This window comes from Meles meles, chromosome X (genome assembly GCF_922984935.1).
Source record: "Meles meles chromosome X, mMelMel3.1 paternal haplotype, whole genome shotgun sequence".
Lineage (NCBI taxonomy): Eukaryota > Metazoa > Chordata > Mammalia > Carnivora > Mustelidae > Meles > Meles meles.
The window spans coordinates 10,107,946-10,123,172 of record NC_060087.1 but is presented as its reverse complement, the minus strand read 5'-3'; the positions used below and the strand labels follow the sequence as shown (position 1 = coordinate 10,123,172).

The following is a 15,227-nucleotide window of genomic DNA, read 5'->3' as shown; positions in this document are numbered from 1 at the left end:
CTCTCCTTGAGGACAGTGGCTCCTTCACTTTCCTGTCACCGAGTAGAGGAGCCTGTCGGTTCTGCAGCCACAGAATCTGTCCCCCCAGACTACCCCACCCAGGTCAGGGGTGGCTCCTGCCTTTTGCTGCCGATCCTTCATTCCCCAGAGAGATTCACAACCCTCTTAAAATTACTAGTGTCTTTTGTAAACATCAAGCTTAAGAAACAGGTCTTTTTTTTTGGGAAGGTTTAATTGACATGCGTACGGTGCATGCATTTAAAGTGACCCGTTTGTTAAGTTGGACATACGAATGTGCCTGCGAAACCAGCAGCACAGGCCAGATGGTCCTTCGACTCGCAGGTGCCCCCAGGTCCCTCTGTACACCCTCCCTCTCACCTGCCCTCTCCGACCAACCGCCGATGTGCTTTCTGTCTCCCTGGGTTAGTTTCCATTTTCTGGAATGGCCCTTCTGATGATTTGTTCACATACATCCCCTACCGTTTCTCGAACCCAGCCATTCCTGTACAATGTGGTGTGACGCTGACTGTGTTAAACAATAAAAATCCCACTGAGTAAATTGCAAAGGTCCAATTGGTTCTGTTAAATGATGGATGACTCTGTCGGCATCCCATCGAGCAAGAAGAGGGGACTCTCAGTATTTGTTCAAAATGGAGGGTTTTCAAAGAAGGAGGGTGGGGCAAGAAATTTTATAGCGGAAGGAAAGGATTGTTCGAGGCAAGGCCCTTCTTGCCTTCGGGAGAAAAGCACAGGGTCCTGACTTCTCATGCAGACGACCCCTGTGGCAGACTGTGGTGCTGGCTGACTGAAAAAATTCCTGACTGACTGGTTATGACTGCATTTCTGGGAGAGGTTGACATAGCGAAGAGATTAGGTGTTAAGCCCCTGGCTTGGGGACTTGGCCTAAGTGATGCCATTTTGGGCCTGTGGTTTTCCTTTTAACAGCTGCTTCATGGCTCCAACCGTTGTCTGATTTTCATCCTTCCTGCCTCTGTGGAACACACCCTGTGCCCTTTGATTAAAGCTCTGAAGGGCCCGTTCTGCTCACACCCACTCCAGTCCCGCCTACACAGCCCGGCCAGATGGATTTCTCACCAGCGCCCCTCAGGCCACGTCACTCGCCGGCTCATGAACCTGCCTCTGTCCCCGCTGCCTGCCAAGGGAAGCGCCCCCGGCTTCTCCCGTGACGCTGCCCCAGTGTGTGCATAAAGTCAGCCACGTCCTGACCTCTCCCACACGCCCCTCGTCCCACTGGGCCTCCCCTCCTCCCCCCTGCACGCTTGTCCATCTGTCCTAACTGCCAGGGTAGGGAGATCCGTCCCTACCTCACTCCCCCTGTCCCCGAGTCAGTTCTCTTCTCTCTTGTACGTAGATGGCTTCTTGTGTGTCTATGTCCCTCACCCCACTGTCAAGTGGGGCCCCCTGTGCCCTGCCCCCTGCATGGGCCCTTACACACAGCAAAGTGCACCAGGAGCGCGCGGATGCCGTCGCCCAGATGCTCAGGGAGGTGGAGTGCTGCTAAAGCTTACACGCAGTTTTCGAGTTTCTTGACTCCCCTGCAGAGCTCTGTGCTTGTCCGATCGGTCACCTGAAACTAGAGCTGGCTTCGCCTGCTCTCTGTCAGCCTCCCGGACTCACCAGGCCCCCGGCAGACTAGGCAACGAGCCCCCCACGGTGACCGCTAGGAAAACCAGAGCCGGTTCCCACAAAAGGCAAAGGAAAACACCAAGTGTCCATTTCTTGAATTTGTTTACTCTTAATTTGTGAAGATGTCATTACTTTGATCATAATTATCTTGTACTGCTCATGCCATATTGCAAATGTTAGAGGCTAATCTATTTTTAAGATTTTCACAACATGCCACAAATATGAAAATTTCTTTTTTTTTTAAATTTTTATTTATTTATTTGACAGAGAAAGACGCAGTGAGAGAGGGAACAGAAGCACGGGGAGTGGGAGAGGGAGAAGCAGGCCCTCCACAGAGCAGGGAGCCCGACGCAGGGCTTGATCCCAAGACCCCAGGATCATGACCTGAGCCTAAGCTAGACACTTAATAACTGAGCCACCCAGGCGCCCCTGAAATTTTCTTATTTAATAAATTTTAGGATAAGAATTTAAAGAGATCTGTTGAAAAGTCATTTCCTTTGCATCATTAAAAATAGTAGCGGCATTCTTCCCATTAGACCGTTGAACTTTTGGGTTCAATGAAGGTCGGGAGAGAATGGAGAAGCAAGTCATTCCAGTGACTTCTCATTGAGCGCTTTGTCAGGACGCTTCCCATCCACTGACTTCATGATACCTTCTTCATGGCCTGTGCCAGCGGTTCACAGGCTTTTGGCTGTTAGGTCCCTCTCGCACTCTCAAAAATACCTGAAGACCCCCAACAACCTTTGGCTGATGGGGGTTATATCTGTCAATGTTTTCTGCATTAGAAATTATAACCAATTTATTAAATAATGAACTTATTTCAAATAACAATAACAAATCTATTACACGTTAACATCATGTTTAGAAAAGATGACCACTTCTCAAAACAAAATAAAACTTCAGTGAGAAGAAGAGTACGGTTTTAGATTTTTATAAATGTCCTCGAGACCTGACTCACTGCTAGACAGCTGGGTTCGCCTGTCTGCCTCTGCATTCATCCCCGGGCATCTCGGATAACGGGTTTTGGGTGAGGTATGTGATGAAAACTTGGTCTCTAGACATACCTTCGAACGGTTTCATGACCTTTCCATGTATTTGTGAAACTCCTCCTGATAATACACTAAAATTCAACAAGTGGTGGTTTCCTAAAGATTATTTGTAATGTGAACTCTGGAGACATATCCGTGACCTTGTTTTGTTTTGTACTCTGTTGCTCTCCATTGGACTTTGAGTAGCTCTGTGTACAAGAATGATTTTGCAACCTTACATGTCGGTCAGGCAGAAAATGCTGGTTCTCCGAGTCACGCAGATCTTCCAAATACTGACACATTTCATTATGCCACATCAAAAAGTCCCATTTGTTAATATCACCACCAGTTTCGCCCAGAAGGGTTTTAGGTGTTGGGAAAGCTGGGACTTTCACTGCGGCAGATACAAGGTTTCCGGAATAACGCCAATGGTCGTCTAGCTCACTTAGATCATTTTTGAGAAAATGTCTGCCAGACACCCAAGTCTTCGTAGCTAGAGTTTGTCACTAATTCAAGAAAAAATGATGTTCCAAAACAAAAAAAAAGTACTTGTTTGGCCTGCAAGTCAGTCACACTAGAACTTTCCGTTAGGACAGCCATCACACTTTGGTGTGCCGCAGATGCGCTTTGGGCCTCCCTCTGGCTTCATCACACACTCTCCGAGAGGTGTATCCTTGGGAGGTTGTGATTTAGTAAAATTCGTCACTTCTTTACTGTGTCACAGACCTTTTTCAGTAAAACTATTTTTAAATTTTTAAAAAAAGATTTATTGAGAGACAGTGTGAGTGGGGGAAGGGGGTAGAGGGAGAGAGAATCGCAGAGCCCCCTCTGCAAAAGGCACCAGACGCGGGGCTCCAGCTCACAATTCCGAGATCATGACCTGTAATCAAGCTGGAAGCCCAACCGACTGAGCCACCCAGGCGCCCTCCTGTCTGTTCTTTTCTTTTTTTAAACCACGCATGCGTGCTGGAGAAGAATGCCTGGCGCCTGAGTACATTTCACTGCTACTGCCGGATGAGAGCTACTCTGTCGCCAGGGTCACCGCACAGATGTCAGCACAGTAAGAATAGTAACATCTTAGGGGCGCCTGGGTGGCTCAGTTGGTTAAGCATCTGACTTTCGATATCAGCTCTGGTCAGGATCTCAGGGTTGGTGAGATCGAGCCCCACATCAGGCTCTGTGCTCAGTACAGAGTCTACTTGGGATTCTCTCTCTCCTTCTGCCCCAACCCCTGCTTGCTTGTTCTCTCTTTCTCTTTCTCCCTCCCTCAAAAATAAATGAATCTTAAAAAACAAAACAAAACACAAAAAACAGTAATATCTTAGTGGTATTTCTAAAAAGAAATTTAACCTCACAGACCTCCTGAAAGAGCCCCCAATCTCCCAGGACGGCCCAGGCCCCCGCTCCTCCCCTCCCCACCCCGTTTCCCTTTTCTGGCCTGTGGGGCCAGCAGAATAGAACAGTCGGGTGGCGGGGCGGGGGGGGGGGGGGGCGGTGAGAACTGCAGAAGCACGTTCTCTCACTGCCAGCCCCCTACCTGCCTAAACAGAATCTGCATTTAACAAGCTCCCCAGGGAATTTCTAGGTGCATTAAAGTTCAAGAAGGACTGCTGCCTAACAGGGCTCTGCAAACTTTTCCCCTAAGGGGCCAGATGGCAAATATCAGTGGCAACTACCCAGCTCTGCCTTTGCAGCTTGAAAACAGCCGCACGCTGTACGTAACCTAATGAGCATGGCTGCGTGCCCGTCAAACTTTACTTATGGACACGGAAAGCTGAATATCCTATCCTCATATCATACAAAAATGATAAGAAACAGTATTACTCCTGCAGGCCATAGGACGAGTGGAGCGTGGCCCACGGGTCACGGTGCTTCCCCCTTCTCTGTCATGCTTGCTCTCCAACTTTGGATGCTCACTGAGATCGTTTCAGGAGCTGGCTTTTGTCCTTAAAAAAGCCAGAACCTCTGATTTGCGAGCCCCAGCCTCAGAAATCCTGGTGTCACGGGTCTGTGGGGAAATCTGGACATCAGGGCTTGAAAATGCTCTTTGCAGCGCTCTAACGTGCGGCGGGACTGGAGACGTTCTGGGCTGTCATGTTCTTCAAACGGAGTGAAGTGGAAGCGTTCGTTCGTTTGTCTGAATTGTAGAATTTGACACAGACCAGAGTGGCCCGTGTCACCTGAGGGCGGGGCTTCTCACAACTGACCCTCTTGATGTTTTGTGTCCCCACATCCCTTGCGTGCGTGTGTCCCCGCGTGCGGTGTGAGGGCGACGCGGTACCCTGCAGGGTGACCAGCGCCGTCCCTGGCTTCTTCCTACAACACGCCAGCAGCGCACTCCCAGTTGTAATGATGGAAGGTGTCTTCACTCGCTGCCATCAGTCCCCCGGACGTACCCTTTTGTGCTTACGCTATCTGGGTTATTCTACCTCAGTGCTACTGATCGTGATGTGGCTGTCCTGTGAGCTGTAGGGCGTCGAGTGGCGTCGCTGGCGTCGCTGGCCTCTGCTCACGAGAGCTGGCAGCAAGCCCCCACAGTGTGGTATCAATGGAAAATCTCTCCAGACGTTGCCCAATGTCCCCGGGGGGGGGCAGAGTCACCCCCTGGGGTGGGGGTGGGGGGACCACTGCTTAGTGTCCTTCAGAATCCAGGAGGGAGGCCTCGGGCTGGTGACACTTCTGTGTCTTGAAGTCGGTTTCTGTCTGCTTCGATTTCCCTGGTGCCTGTTGTTTCAAAGTTGCAACGTTGGTTACTTCTTTCCTTCTTAATTTTTTGGCTCCTTGCAAATCAGTGAAGTAGCAAGGAAGGCCCTGTTTAGAGGGCGTGGGGGTGTGTGTGAGAGCGGGCCAGAGTGCCTGCATGTGTTTCTCCTTCTCTCTCTCTCTCTCTTTCTCACTCTTTCCCTGGGGAAGAATCTGAGCCCTTGTTCCTGCAGCCAGGATCACAGACAACTCGGGGCAAATCACTGGGCTGTTATGAACTCAGCCATGGCAACGGCCATCCGCCAGTCCGAGGACAAGACGTGTTTTATTCTGTTGTTCCGCACAAAAGGTTCTAGAGATGCTGGAGACAACGTGGCCATTGAGAGTTGGAGGCATTGATGCGTGTTTTTTTCTCCCTACTATGTGGTTTATATTTAAACTGTCTTAGGCTAATGCACACTGGGGTTTTTGTGCGAATCAAAATCTAAAAATCTCTTTGGCCAGAGCCCAGCTCAACGAAGGCCTAAGACATTCTGAACCTCGCAGAGCTTTTAGGGGTTCTCTGAGAGTTGCTGGCAGTGGTAAAACGTGCTAGAAACTCCAGCGTTGACTTTGTTTTCCTCTGTCTGTTTACATGAGTAGATCACGGTCGTCAAAAACTGCTTGCTTGGCCTTTTCAGCTCCGCGTAACCCTGCGTCACTGCTGGTGTGACGCTCAGGAAGGACGCGGGCCGTGGACTTCTGGGAGTGTCTGAGAAAAGCGCTGATGTCCCCTAACTAGCATCAGCTTTCTCCCGGGGGCTGCTCTGCCGATCCTTGACACTACCCCCATGCCGCCTGCCACTCTTCATCCTGGGGACAGCCCCAGTCCCAATCCAGTCCCTTTGTCCAGCCCCATTTGTGGCCCAGGGGAGGGGACCACGCCAGGACTTTCTTGGGTCCTGCTCTGCCGGGCCCCGGGGGTGAGCGGTAGTCGGTTGGCTCAGAGGAAGCCCTCCAGCTGCACTCCTTTCAAGACAGCCGAACATCTTGGAACATTCTGTCCTTCTTCACTACAGACCCTGGGACTTGCCATGCATTTGATGGGCAGGGGCTAGAGTGTTCCGGCCAAGCCCTGTGGGCTGCCTCTTAGGGGGAAAAACCCCAAACAGGGGTTGAGCCCCAAAGCGGGCCCTTCGGATGGAGTCAGGGGCACGCCGCAGGACCGGGAAGTGGGGAGAGGGGACTGCTGGCTAGAAATGCGCTTCTCAGACTCCCTAGTGCACACGTCACAGCGGGGCTTGGGAGGATGTCCACCCCACTTTGATTCAGCCGATCCGGGGCGGGGCCCAGGCATCTGCCTTTCTCGCCAGCTCCCCCCCCCCCCCCCACCACCACCCATGGAGCTGCTGTGGCTCGGCCAAGGACCACGCTTTGCAAAGCAAAGGGTCTGAGTCACTTCCGACTGAGAAGTGGTCCACCAATGTCTTGGTCTCTGAAAGTTCTCGTTGCCATCCAACAGCAGCTGACAGGGTCCAACGTTAGCTCTTCGGAGCTACAGACCCAGGAAATCAGTCGCCCCCTGGAAACCTTCCCTTGAGATGACGTGCGGTGTCCTCAAACTCGGCATGTCTAAAACTGAACTCATTGTCTCGGTTCCCCAAGCCTGGCTGTCTTCCGGTCAGCCCGAGCTCGGGGAACAGCACGACACCCGTCCAGTTGCCCGCACCAGACATTTAGGCATCCTCCTTGGTACTCACCGGCCCATCCCCAGCCTCACCAGCGAATCCACACCGAGTTGTGCCCATCTGGAGTGCTAGATGGCTCTCGGACCACTGCCTCTGCCCCACTCCAGGCTTCCGTCATCTGTCACCTGAATTATCACCCTGGGTTCCCGGTCCTCTCCACATCCCGTCTGTTGCTCGGCAGCCAGACCGCTCTCGTGCAACCCCAGTCTCTTCCCTGCGGACAAAGATGCTCCGTGGCGTCATTTGGTTCTGGGGATAAAGTCCAGAATCCTTAACGCAGCCTCGAGGGCCCTCGGCAGTCCAGCTTCAGTAGAGCCCTCGTGCCTTCCTTGTCCTGCCCTCCCTCTGCTCTGCATTCTGGCTTCTTGCGGGCCTGGGAAAGTGCTCTGCTCTTTTCCACCACAGAACTTCTCTTCGTGCTCTAAGTCCTTCCTGGAACCCCTCCCTTACCCGTCCTTCTCTCTCCTGACCAAATGAATTCAAATCCATCCTTCCTATTTAAGCACTGGAAGCCATCCCTGCACCCCACCCCAAGCCTCCGAAAATCGCCACTCTTTGTTCTTGTAGCACTCGGGAAGTAAAGCCATTGCGTGAATGTCCCTTTGTCCTACAGACGAAACTCCATCAGACTGTGCATTGTGCCTACCTGGTTCTGTGCTTGGGACCTCGGAGACACTTGGCGAGCACTGACTGTGCACTGATGAAATGAAGCAGAAAGAAAGAATGGACAGTCGCTCCCCCCCGTCCCTTGCTGTCATCCACCCCGTGTCTGTGATTCCGCTTAGCTGACAGCTTCGGGGAGACCAGGCCTTCAGGAGACCCCAGTCACGGAGGTGATGATCAGAGTGGGGTCATGGGCAAGAGTCTCTCTCGTCTGCGCCAGCACCGAGTTGAGTTGTCCTCCGGAGGGGGCTGCAGTGGAGGCAAGAATCTGCACATTGAGCATGCGCAGAGGTGCCGCTGGGCCTGGGACCACACTCCGAGCGCCACGGCCACCCAGGGTGGCTTTGCTGCCCTTCTCCATGAACGGGGAGCGAGTCCAGCCTTGCAAGCCCCGTGCTGTGTGTCCTGGCTACTCCACTTGCCACTGTAGGCCACAGGTGGCCGCGGTGTTTAGACGAATAGGTACAGCCGTGTTCCAGGAAAACTGTATTTGCAAAAACACGGGCTGTATGTAGTTTGCCGACTCCTGGTTTAGGAGAACTTGGAGCCTTGACTGTGATGGTTGTGAGAGTGGGAGATTGCGCCTTGTCCTTTCTGGCCCTGACTTGTGTCTCTATAGAGCTGGGGCACTGGGCTCAGGATGGCGTGGCCAGTGAGGCGGCGTCTATCATTCTCGGCCGTACTAGGGACGCTATGAAATGAAACAGGATGCTCCTGTGGGCCTATCAAGGGAAAAGAAGGCCTCTTGCCTCCTCCCACCTGCCTACACTCAAAATGGGCTCCGGAAGTGGCAGGCCCGGTGCAGAAGGAAGATTCGGACACCCCCGTTCAAAGATGATGACAACTGTCAAGACGGCAATAACAGCGCATTCAGCTGAGCACGGGGCCCCGTAAGAGCGCAGAGCAGATGCCTGGGAGGCTGGCCTGAGCACACATCACCGTCCTGGCCTCCGCCGCCATCCTCTGCCACATACGTACCCGCCTGTACTGTCAACGTGAGCACGAACAGTTATTGCTATCCATAGTCAGAAAGCTGATTCTGAGCATTTAGGTTTCTCTGGGATAAGTGTGCGGCATAGGCCCAGACCACCCTGTGTGTAAAGATACCTTACACACTTGACTAAGGAGAGCTTCTAGACTGACCTAGAAAGTCCAGTGGGGTGATGCATTCATAGGTCAGGGGGCCACCGTACATGTCATGTCAGCCCCACAGGTCACTGACCAGCGAGCTACACTATGCTCCACATCCAGCTATGTGATTTCCTACATATTCTTCCTATGTTGTGTTCCAGAAGCTTCTACTCACATTGGCTGGCAGGGTCTTGTCTGTGGACACCTCAGGGGATTCAGTTGGTGAAGTCTCGCCTTCAGCTCAGGTCATGATCTCAGGGCCCTGTGCTCACTCTCTATGTCAAATAAATAAATGAATTTTTTTTTTCTTAAAGAGCTTTGTCTGTGTGTGTGGAACCACAGTGACCAGTGTGGTGAGTTGTCGTGTGTGGGAACCAGTACCTACAGCTACAAATAAAATCACCTGCTGCAAACATGGGAGCACTCGTGGGTGCTGAGAGTTTCATTCATTGACATGATCCCCCAAATCTTCCAGTCCCTGGTTTTCCCTGCTGTTCCCAAACTCGACCCTCGGCATGGGGTATCTGCAGTCCTTGACAGCAGGAACTCAGAGAGAACTTGAGCCTTCCTCTGCTGGTGAATCTGGGCCTCAATGGCTTCGTTCTTCTAACCCCACTTGTCTTTTCTGAGCCAGGGAGCAGCTGCGATCGTTCCTTTGAAAGAAACAGAATGCTCTAACCCTTTGGATGAAAGACTGTTTTGAAGTGGCAGCTGTGGGCTTGGAAGGCTGAGTGTTGTCGTTCAAGGGCAAGCACGCTGCCCCACCGCACCCCCACTTGCCGCCGTGAGGAAAGACGTGATCTTCCCAGAATGCGTCCGCGGGACGCACTGCGCATCGTCCCGGCTGACGTGTCCTTGCTGGCATATCTGCTGTGTGCCTGGCCTGCACATTGGGTCTTTCTGTGGAAGCCTCCAAAAAGTACTGAACTCATGAAATCTGAACTAAAACTCCCAAGAATCCAACTCACTTTTCAGAAAATAGCAGAGGCAGCAAGTCAAAAATGTATCTTCCAAAGCAGGGTTCTGTGAGAATAGAATGTTCCATAGTTACTGTGCAGTACGGTAGCCTGTATAACATGTGCGGCTGTTGAGCATGTGAAATATGGACAACTAAGGAGCGGAATTGTTTTATCGGCCACTCTGTTGGACAACATGGTCCCAAGGGCACCCGTCTCTCTTGGTCCAGTGGGGGCCAGCTGGGACTTGGTTAGCTGGGGAAGCAGGCATTCATCTTGATCTTTACACCATCTTACAGGCTGAGAAGGGGGGAGGGGGTGAGCGATACCCCACACGGGGGTCTGCGTGCTCTTTACGTAGTGGGACACGAGGCTGAGGGCTGTTGTTGCTCTTGCTTTGGGAGTCTGGAGAGAACTTGTACTTTGAGTGGCCCGCTTCTCCCCTCCCCTCATTCCCTAGAGAGCTGTATGACAGAATAAGATGGAACACCATCCTCCTTGCTCCCAAATCTCAAGTATCCAAAGCTCTTGACTTGCTGGTGAACTTGAACTGTTCCACGCACTGATTCCCGTTGTATGTGGTTTCATAAACCCATTTCATGGAGGTTGGTCTCCATGATGACAGCCAGCCATCTTTTGCAGTGAAAGAAAGCACACTTTGTTATGAAGCCCTGACCTTTCCTAATTTTCCATAACTGAAGAGGAATCTGGTTTATAGTCCTCTCTTGTGGTGGGTTTAGACAGATGCTGCTTTTGAATGGGATGCTCCTCAAAATGGCGCAGCCCATCTCCAGTCCTTCCCTGTCTACTGGAAAGACCACTCTGGGGGTGGGGGGTGGCAGCCGGGTTAATGTGCTGGCATTGAAGTAAATAACTGCTCTTGATTGCTATTAAACATCATGATGCATTCAGGTTCGATTTCCCTGACAAGCTATTTACTTAAAGACCTGGATGATACAGACAGGATACCTAACCCTGAGGCCACCACTGCTTTAGATGAAGCACAATGTCTCCATACTGAAAATGTCACCTGGCTCTGTCCCTTGGGGGGAGCATTGTGGACCTCATCAGTAAAAGTTTATTTTAAAAATGAAGAAAAATCTTCTTATGTTTGAACAGTTAACTGTGGCTCTTTCTTCATTTCACTTCATGGATGCTCATTTTGTCTTTATCTGTTTTTTTGTTTTGTTTTGTTTTGTTTTTCTTTTCTTTTCTGTTCCTTTGCCTTCAAGTACTTAAATGTCACCCGCCAGTTCTGGATTCTTACTCTGAACACATTTGGGGGAAGGAGGCAGATGGAAGCCTGGTGGGAGGAGGGGGAGGAGGGATAACACATTGTGGTGTTGCCTGGGCCGGGCAGACATGTTTATTAAAGAGATGAGGGGATTTGATGTTGACATGAATGAAACCTGAGTGGACCTACTTGAGTGGATGTTGGTGACTTTGTACTTGTAGGGACCAAAGAGACCCATCACCTTTCCACAATGACCATGCTGGTATTTTTTTCTGAACCCAGCTTCACTGCTGTCCTCTCTGTTGACCCTGTGGGTGGAACAGCCGCTCCTCCCTGTCACTCGAGCAGCACCCCCATCCCCGCCAGCCCCGGGTCAATGAGGAAGCCCTAGAACTGTGACTTACTCCCCAACTCATTGTCGGGTGGTTGCTCTGCTACTCACCCCGAGTAAATTAAGCCACGTTCGCCTCTTGGAGCCCCGGGGTCCTCCCCACCAGAATGTGAGCCAACGACAGCCACCCTACTGGCCCTCGGCGTGGCGAGCGTAATCGCAGAGCGTGAGAGGGGAGCTGGCAAGGGCGAGCGCTCTCTGCAGAGGGCTGGTGTTGATGAAGACTGCAGTGTCTCGCCCGTAACCGCTGCCTTTTCTCTCCTTTGGGTCCAGGCTGCTTTGAATGCTGCATCAAGTGTCTGGGAGGGGTCCCCTATGCCTCTCTGGTGGCCACCATCCTCTGCTTCTCTGGGGTCGCCCTGTTCTGTGGCTGCGGGCACGTGGCCCTGGCGGGCACCGTGGCGATCCTTGAGCAGCACTTCTCCACCAACACCAGTGACCACGCCCTGCTGAGTGAGGTGTAAGTACTGGCTTCCCCGGGGAAGGGCATCTGCCAGGCGACTGCCCCGGGATGGCTCTGCTGGCCGGAAAGGGAGGCTTCTGGTTAACGCTTACTTGGACGCAGGCAGAAGAAAAGCCCAGGGGAGGAGAAAGCAAGGGCTGAGAAGGCTGGGAGTGTTCGGCCCCAGGGGTGCCTGGCCCAGGTTGCTGTCGGGTGGGCGGTGGGGGCTGCCAGCTGCGGGGTGGGAAGGGGTCCCAGTACGTGGCACAGCCTCATCCTGCCCTCTGTCCAGAGGCCCACAACGTCTGCTCTTCACCCTGTGACGAACGTTGCCCTTGCGGCTGTCGTCCTCCCTCCCCCAGGATACAGCTGATGCAGTATGTCATCTACGGGATCGCGTCCTTCTTCTTCTTGTACGGGATCATCCTGCTGGCCGAAGGCTTCTACACCACGAGCGCAGTGAAGGAGCTGCACGGCGAGTTCAAAACCACCGCCTGCGGCCGATGCATCAGCGGGATGGTGAGTCCGAGCCTCTGGGTGTCGGCCGCGCACCCAGGGCCCCGCCTCTGGTGGGTCTTTGTATTCAGCGAAGGCTAGACCATCGGGCACGGATGGCGAGGCCATGACGCAGGGGCTGTCCCACGGTGTTAGAAACCCTCCAGCTTGTTCTTGATGGTAAACGAAAATCCCTGGCTGGGGTACTAACCTTTCCCTTATGCATATACAGGCAGTAAGGGCCCTGAGGGTTTTCAAGTAGAAAGTTGTGAAAGGAGGTCGCTTGTGTATTGTCTCTGAACTCCCTCGCATTTATCTCTGAATGCGGATTGTGGCCCTGAAGACGGTGTACTGTGAGAAATTGTCCCATTCATTCTGGAAGTGCCGAGTGCTTTTTCTACTAAGCACCCGGCTGCGGATCTTGCTAGTCGCTGTGGGTGTGCAAAGAGGAAAACACAGGCTCTCGTTCTCAGGCAGCTCAGAGCCAACTCCCGCCCTTGGGCCAAATCTGGCCTGCCATCTGTCTCCGCGCGGCCCACGAGCTGAGGATGGCTTTCTATCCTTAGACTGCTGGGGAAGGTTATATGCGGGAACGAAGTGAAAGTCGCATCTGGGCACCCTAGGTGTGTTGGCCGCCAGCCCCACGCGTGAGTTGGTGTGCCACGCGCTGCTTCGTGCTCTCACGGCAGAGCCGAGTGGTTGGGACACGGCCGGCGCATGGCCTGCACAGCCGCCCTGGTCCCTGTCAGGCCTTCCGCGGACATGGGGGACCTTGAAAAGATGGGCTTCTCGAGTGTCCCAGAAGGAAACTCGGTGGTGGGTTGGGCAGCTGTGGGGGGGGATGTGTCCGTGCAGCTGCTCATCCCTGGACGGACCCTTGGTCCTAAGCAAACGGCTGAAAGGTCTTGTCCCTGTTGCTTCCCTGTCTGGCCCTCAGTTCTGCGAAGTTTCAGAATCCCCTAGGAAAGGGGGGTGCTCCCGTGAGCACCAGTGTGCCCCAGCTAGAACCGAAGGGTCTAGTGAAGGAGGATGGAAGTGACGCTGCTTGGGAAGGGGAGAGACCAGGTCAGGAAAGGCCCCGAGTGCCAGGCTTAGACTCCAACGCTGAACAGGGAGTGCCGGCACCCCACATGCGAAGGCGAGCGCGATCTCCGAGTGGCTGGGCGAACGGGCCGGGGGTGGGGGGAGGCAGGGTCAGCCAGAGCGGGGTGGGCGCTAGTGCACAGCAGAGATCCCAGTTGGGCCCCTGCGGCAGAACGGAGGGTGGGGGGCACGGGCCACGTGGGGGCGAGCCGGCCGCTTAGGACTGGGCCGTGGGACTAATCTCGAGTGGACGGGATGCGCGGCCAGTCTCCAGCTGGGCCGTGTGCGCTTTCAGTCGCTGGAGGCCGTCGGGGGAGGTAGGTGGAGCGTCACCGAGAACCCTGGGCCGGGGTTCTGCGAACATTCGGGCTGGAAATGACAGAGACCGGTGGTAGGCATGAACGAGGTGACGGGATTGTGGAGGAAAGCGCCCTGGGGAAAAGCACGGTCTACCGGGAAGACCCCAGAAAAGGAGCCTTCATGGGGCAACGGAGGAGAAACAGCCAGAGATGTAAGCACTGTCGTGATGTAAGGACATGCCCCCCTCTGAGGATGGAAATAATCTGATACAGCCTCGGGTCCTATCTCCATGTCACTCTTGCTGTGAATGCCCACCTCCCAGTCCTCTGAACCCACAGGCCACGGCAAGTGGCACCTCGGGGGCTGGCATCTCTGACCCGGTGAGCTCTGGAAAGTTCTCTGATAGCTCATTCTGCCCTGGCTCCGCCCTCTGGCAGGCTGCCACACTGCCTGTCCTGTTCTCCGTCAGGGGCTGGGCTAGTCCTTAGTTCCCACAGCATGACCGCCCCCAGCCTGTACCTGTGACGGTCGTCTTGAGGGCAGGGCTGCCAGCTGTGATGCCCGCGTGGACAGCGCTCCTGTGGGAGGCCGGGGGCCTCTCTGTGCCCAGTGACTGCCATCGGTGAGGTCTTACACCAGGGCCCGGTGCAGCTCTGTGTCGCTGTCCCTGTCAGCACCAGGCCGGGGAGATAGTGAGCACAGGGAGCCGTCCCATCAGCACGGAGCCGCGTGGGGCCGGGTGGCACCGTGTGAGCTCCCCGAATGACAGCGTGTGGGGGACTTCGGAATGGCGCCGTTGGGATTTCAGCCTTGGCGGGCCCCTGTGGGATCCGCGTGCCTCCTCTGTGCTCACGTGCGGGGAGGGAGGCGTTGCGTGTGCCCGTGCTCACGGCGTATCCCAGGCTGCGTCGCCCCTGGAAGGGCACGGGTGGGACAGACACCGTGCTAGAACTATGTGCGGCAGTCAGCCCCCCGCTCGCTTGTTTAACCCTTTGGTTCTTGGATGATAGGAGCCCCTCCAACCTCACATCCCCTACAGGACTGTCCCGCTGGGACTGTCATTTCAATTTGGCTTTTTAAGATGAAGTCCACAGAACAGGGAAATAAATGAGTTTAAAACTCTGTTATTTAAAAAAAAGATACGACTACTCTCCAACTTGCGGGGGGGAGTGCTTAGGTCGGGGAAGGAAGCAACCATAGGAGAAAGAAAAGAAGTCAGGAGCCTAGGGGAGAGAGCAGCAGAAAGTAGATGTGTGGGGGGACCTCGGGCCGGTTCCCCCCTTACTCAGGGGGTCCGGTGTCTGCCCCGATGCAGGGCACATCTGCCTGGTGTTGAACATGTTGGGGGACGGAGTCTTTGTGAAGTCGCTCCCCGAGGTGGCCCTAATCCCTTGGCAGCCCACAAGAGCGAACTGAAACGAAAGCCA

At 53.9% G+C, this 15,227-nt stretch overlaps 1 protein-coding gene across 7 annotated transcripts in view; it reads left to right on the top strand.

Annotated features, from left to right (window-relative positions):
* Nucleotides 1-15,227, top strand: part of GPM6B (glycoprotein M6B) — a 153,632-nt gene that overhangs the window by 126,833 nt on the left and 11,572 nt on the right. For all 7 annotated transcript variants that reach the window (XR_006816858.1, XM_045995297.1, XM_045995294.1 and 4 more), the window contains 2 exons: nt 11,754-11,940; nt 12,285-12,441. Coding sequence is in view for 6 of the 7 variants with exons in the window: in XM_045995297.1 (XP_045851253.1) it covers nt 11,754-11,940; nt 12,285-12,441 (344 nt within the window). In the remaining variant the exon portion in view is untranslated. The remainder of the gene's footprint in view (nt 1-11,753; nt 11,941-12,284; nt 12,442-15,227) is intronic.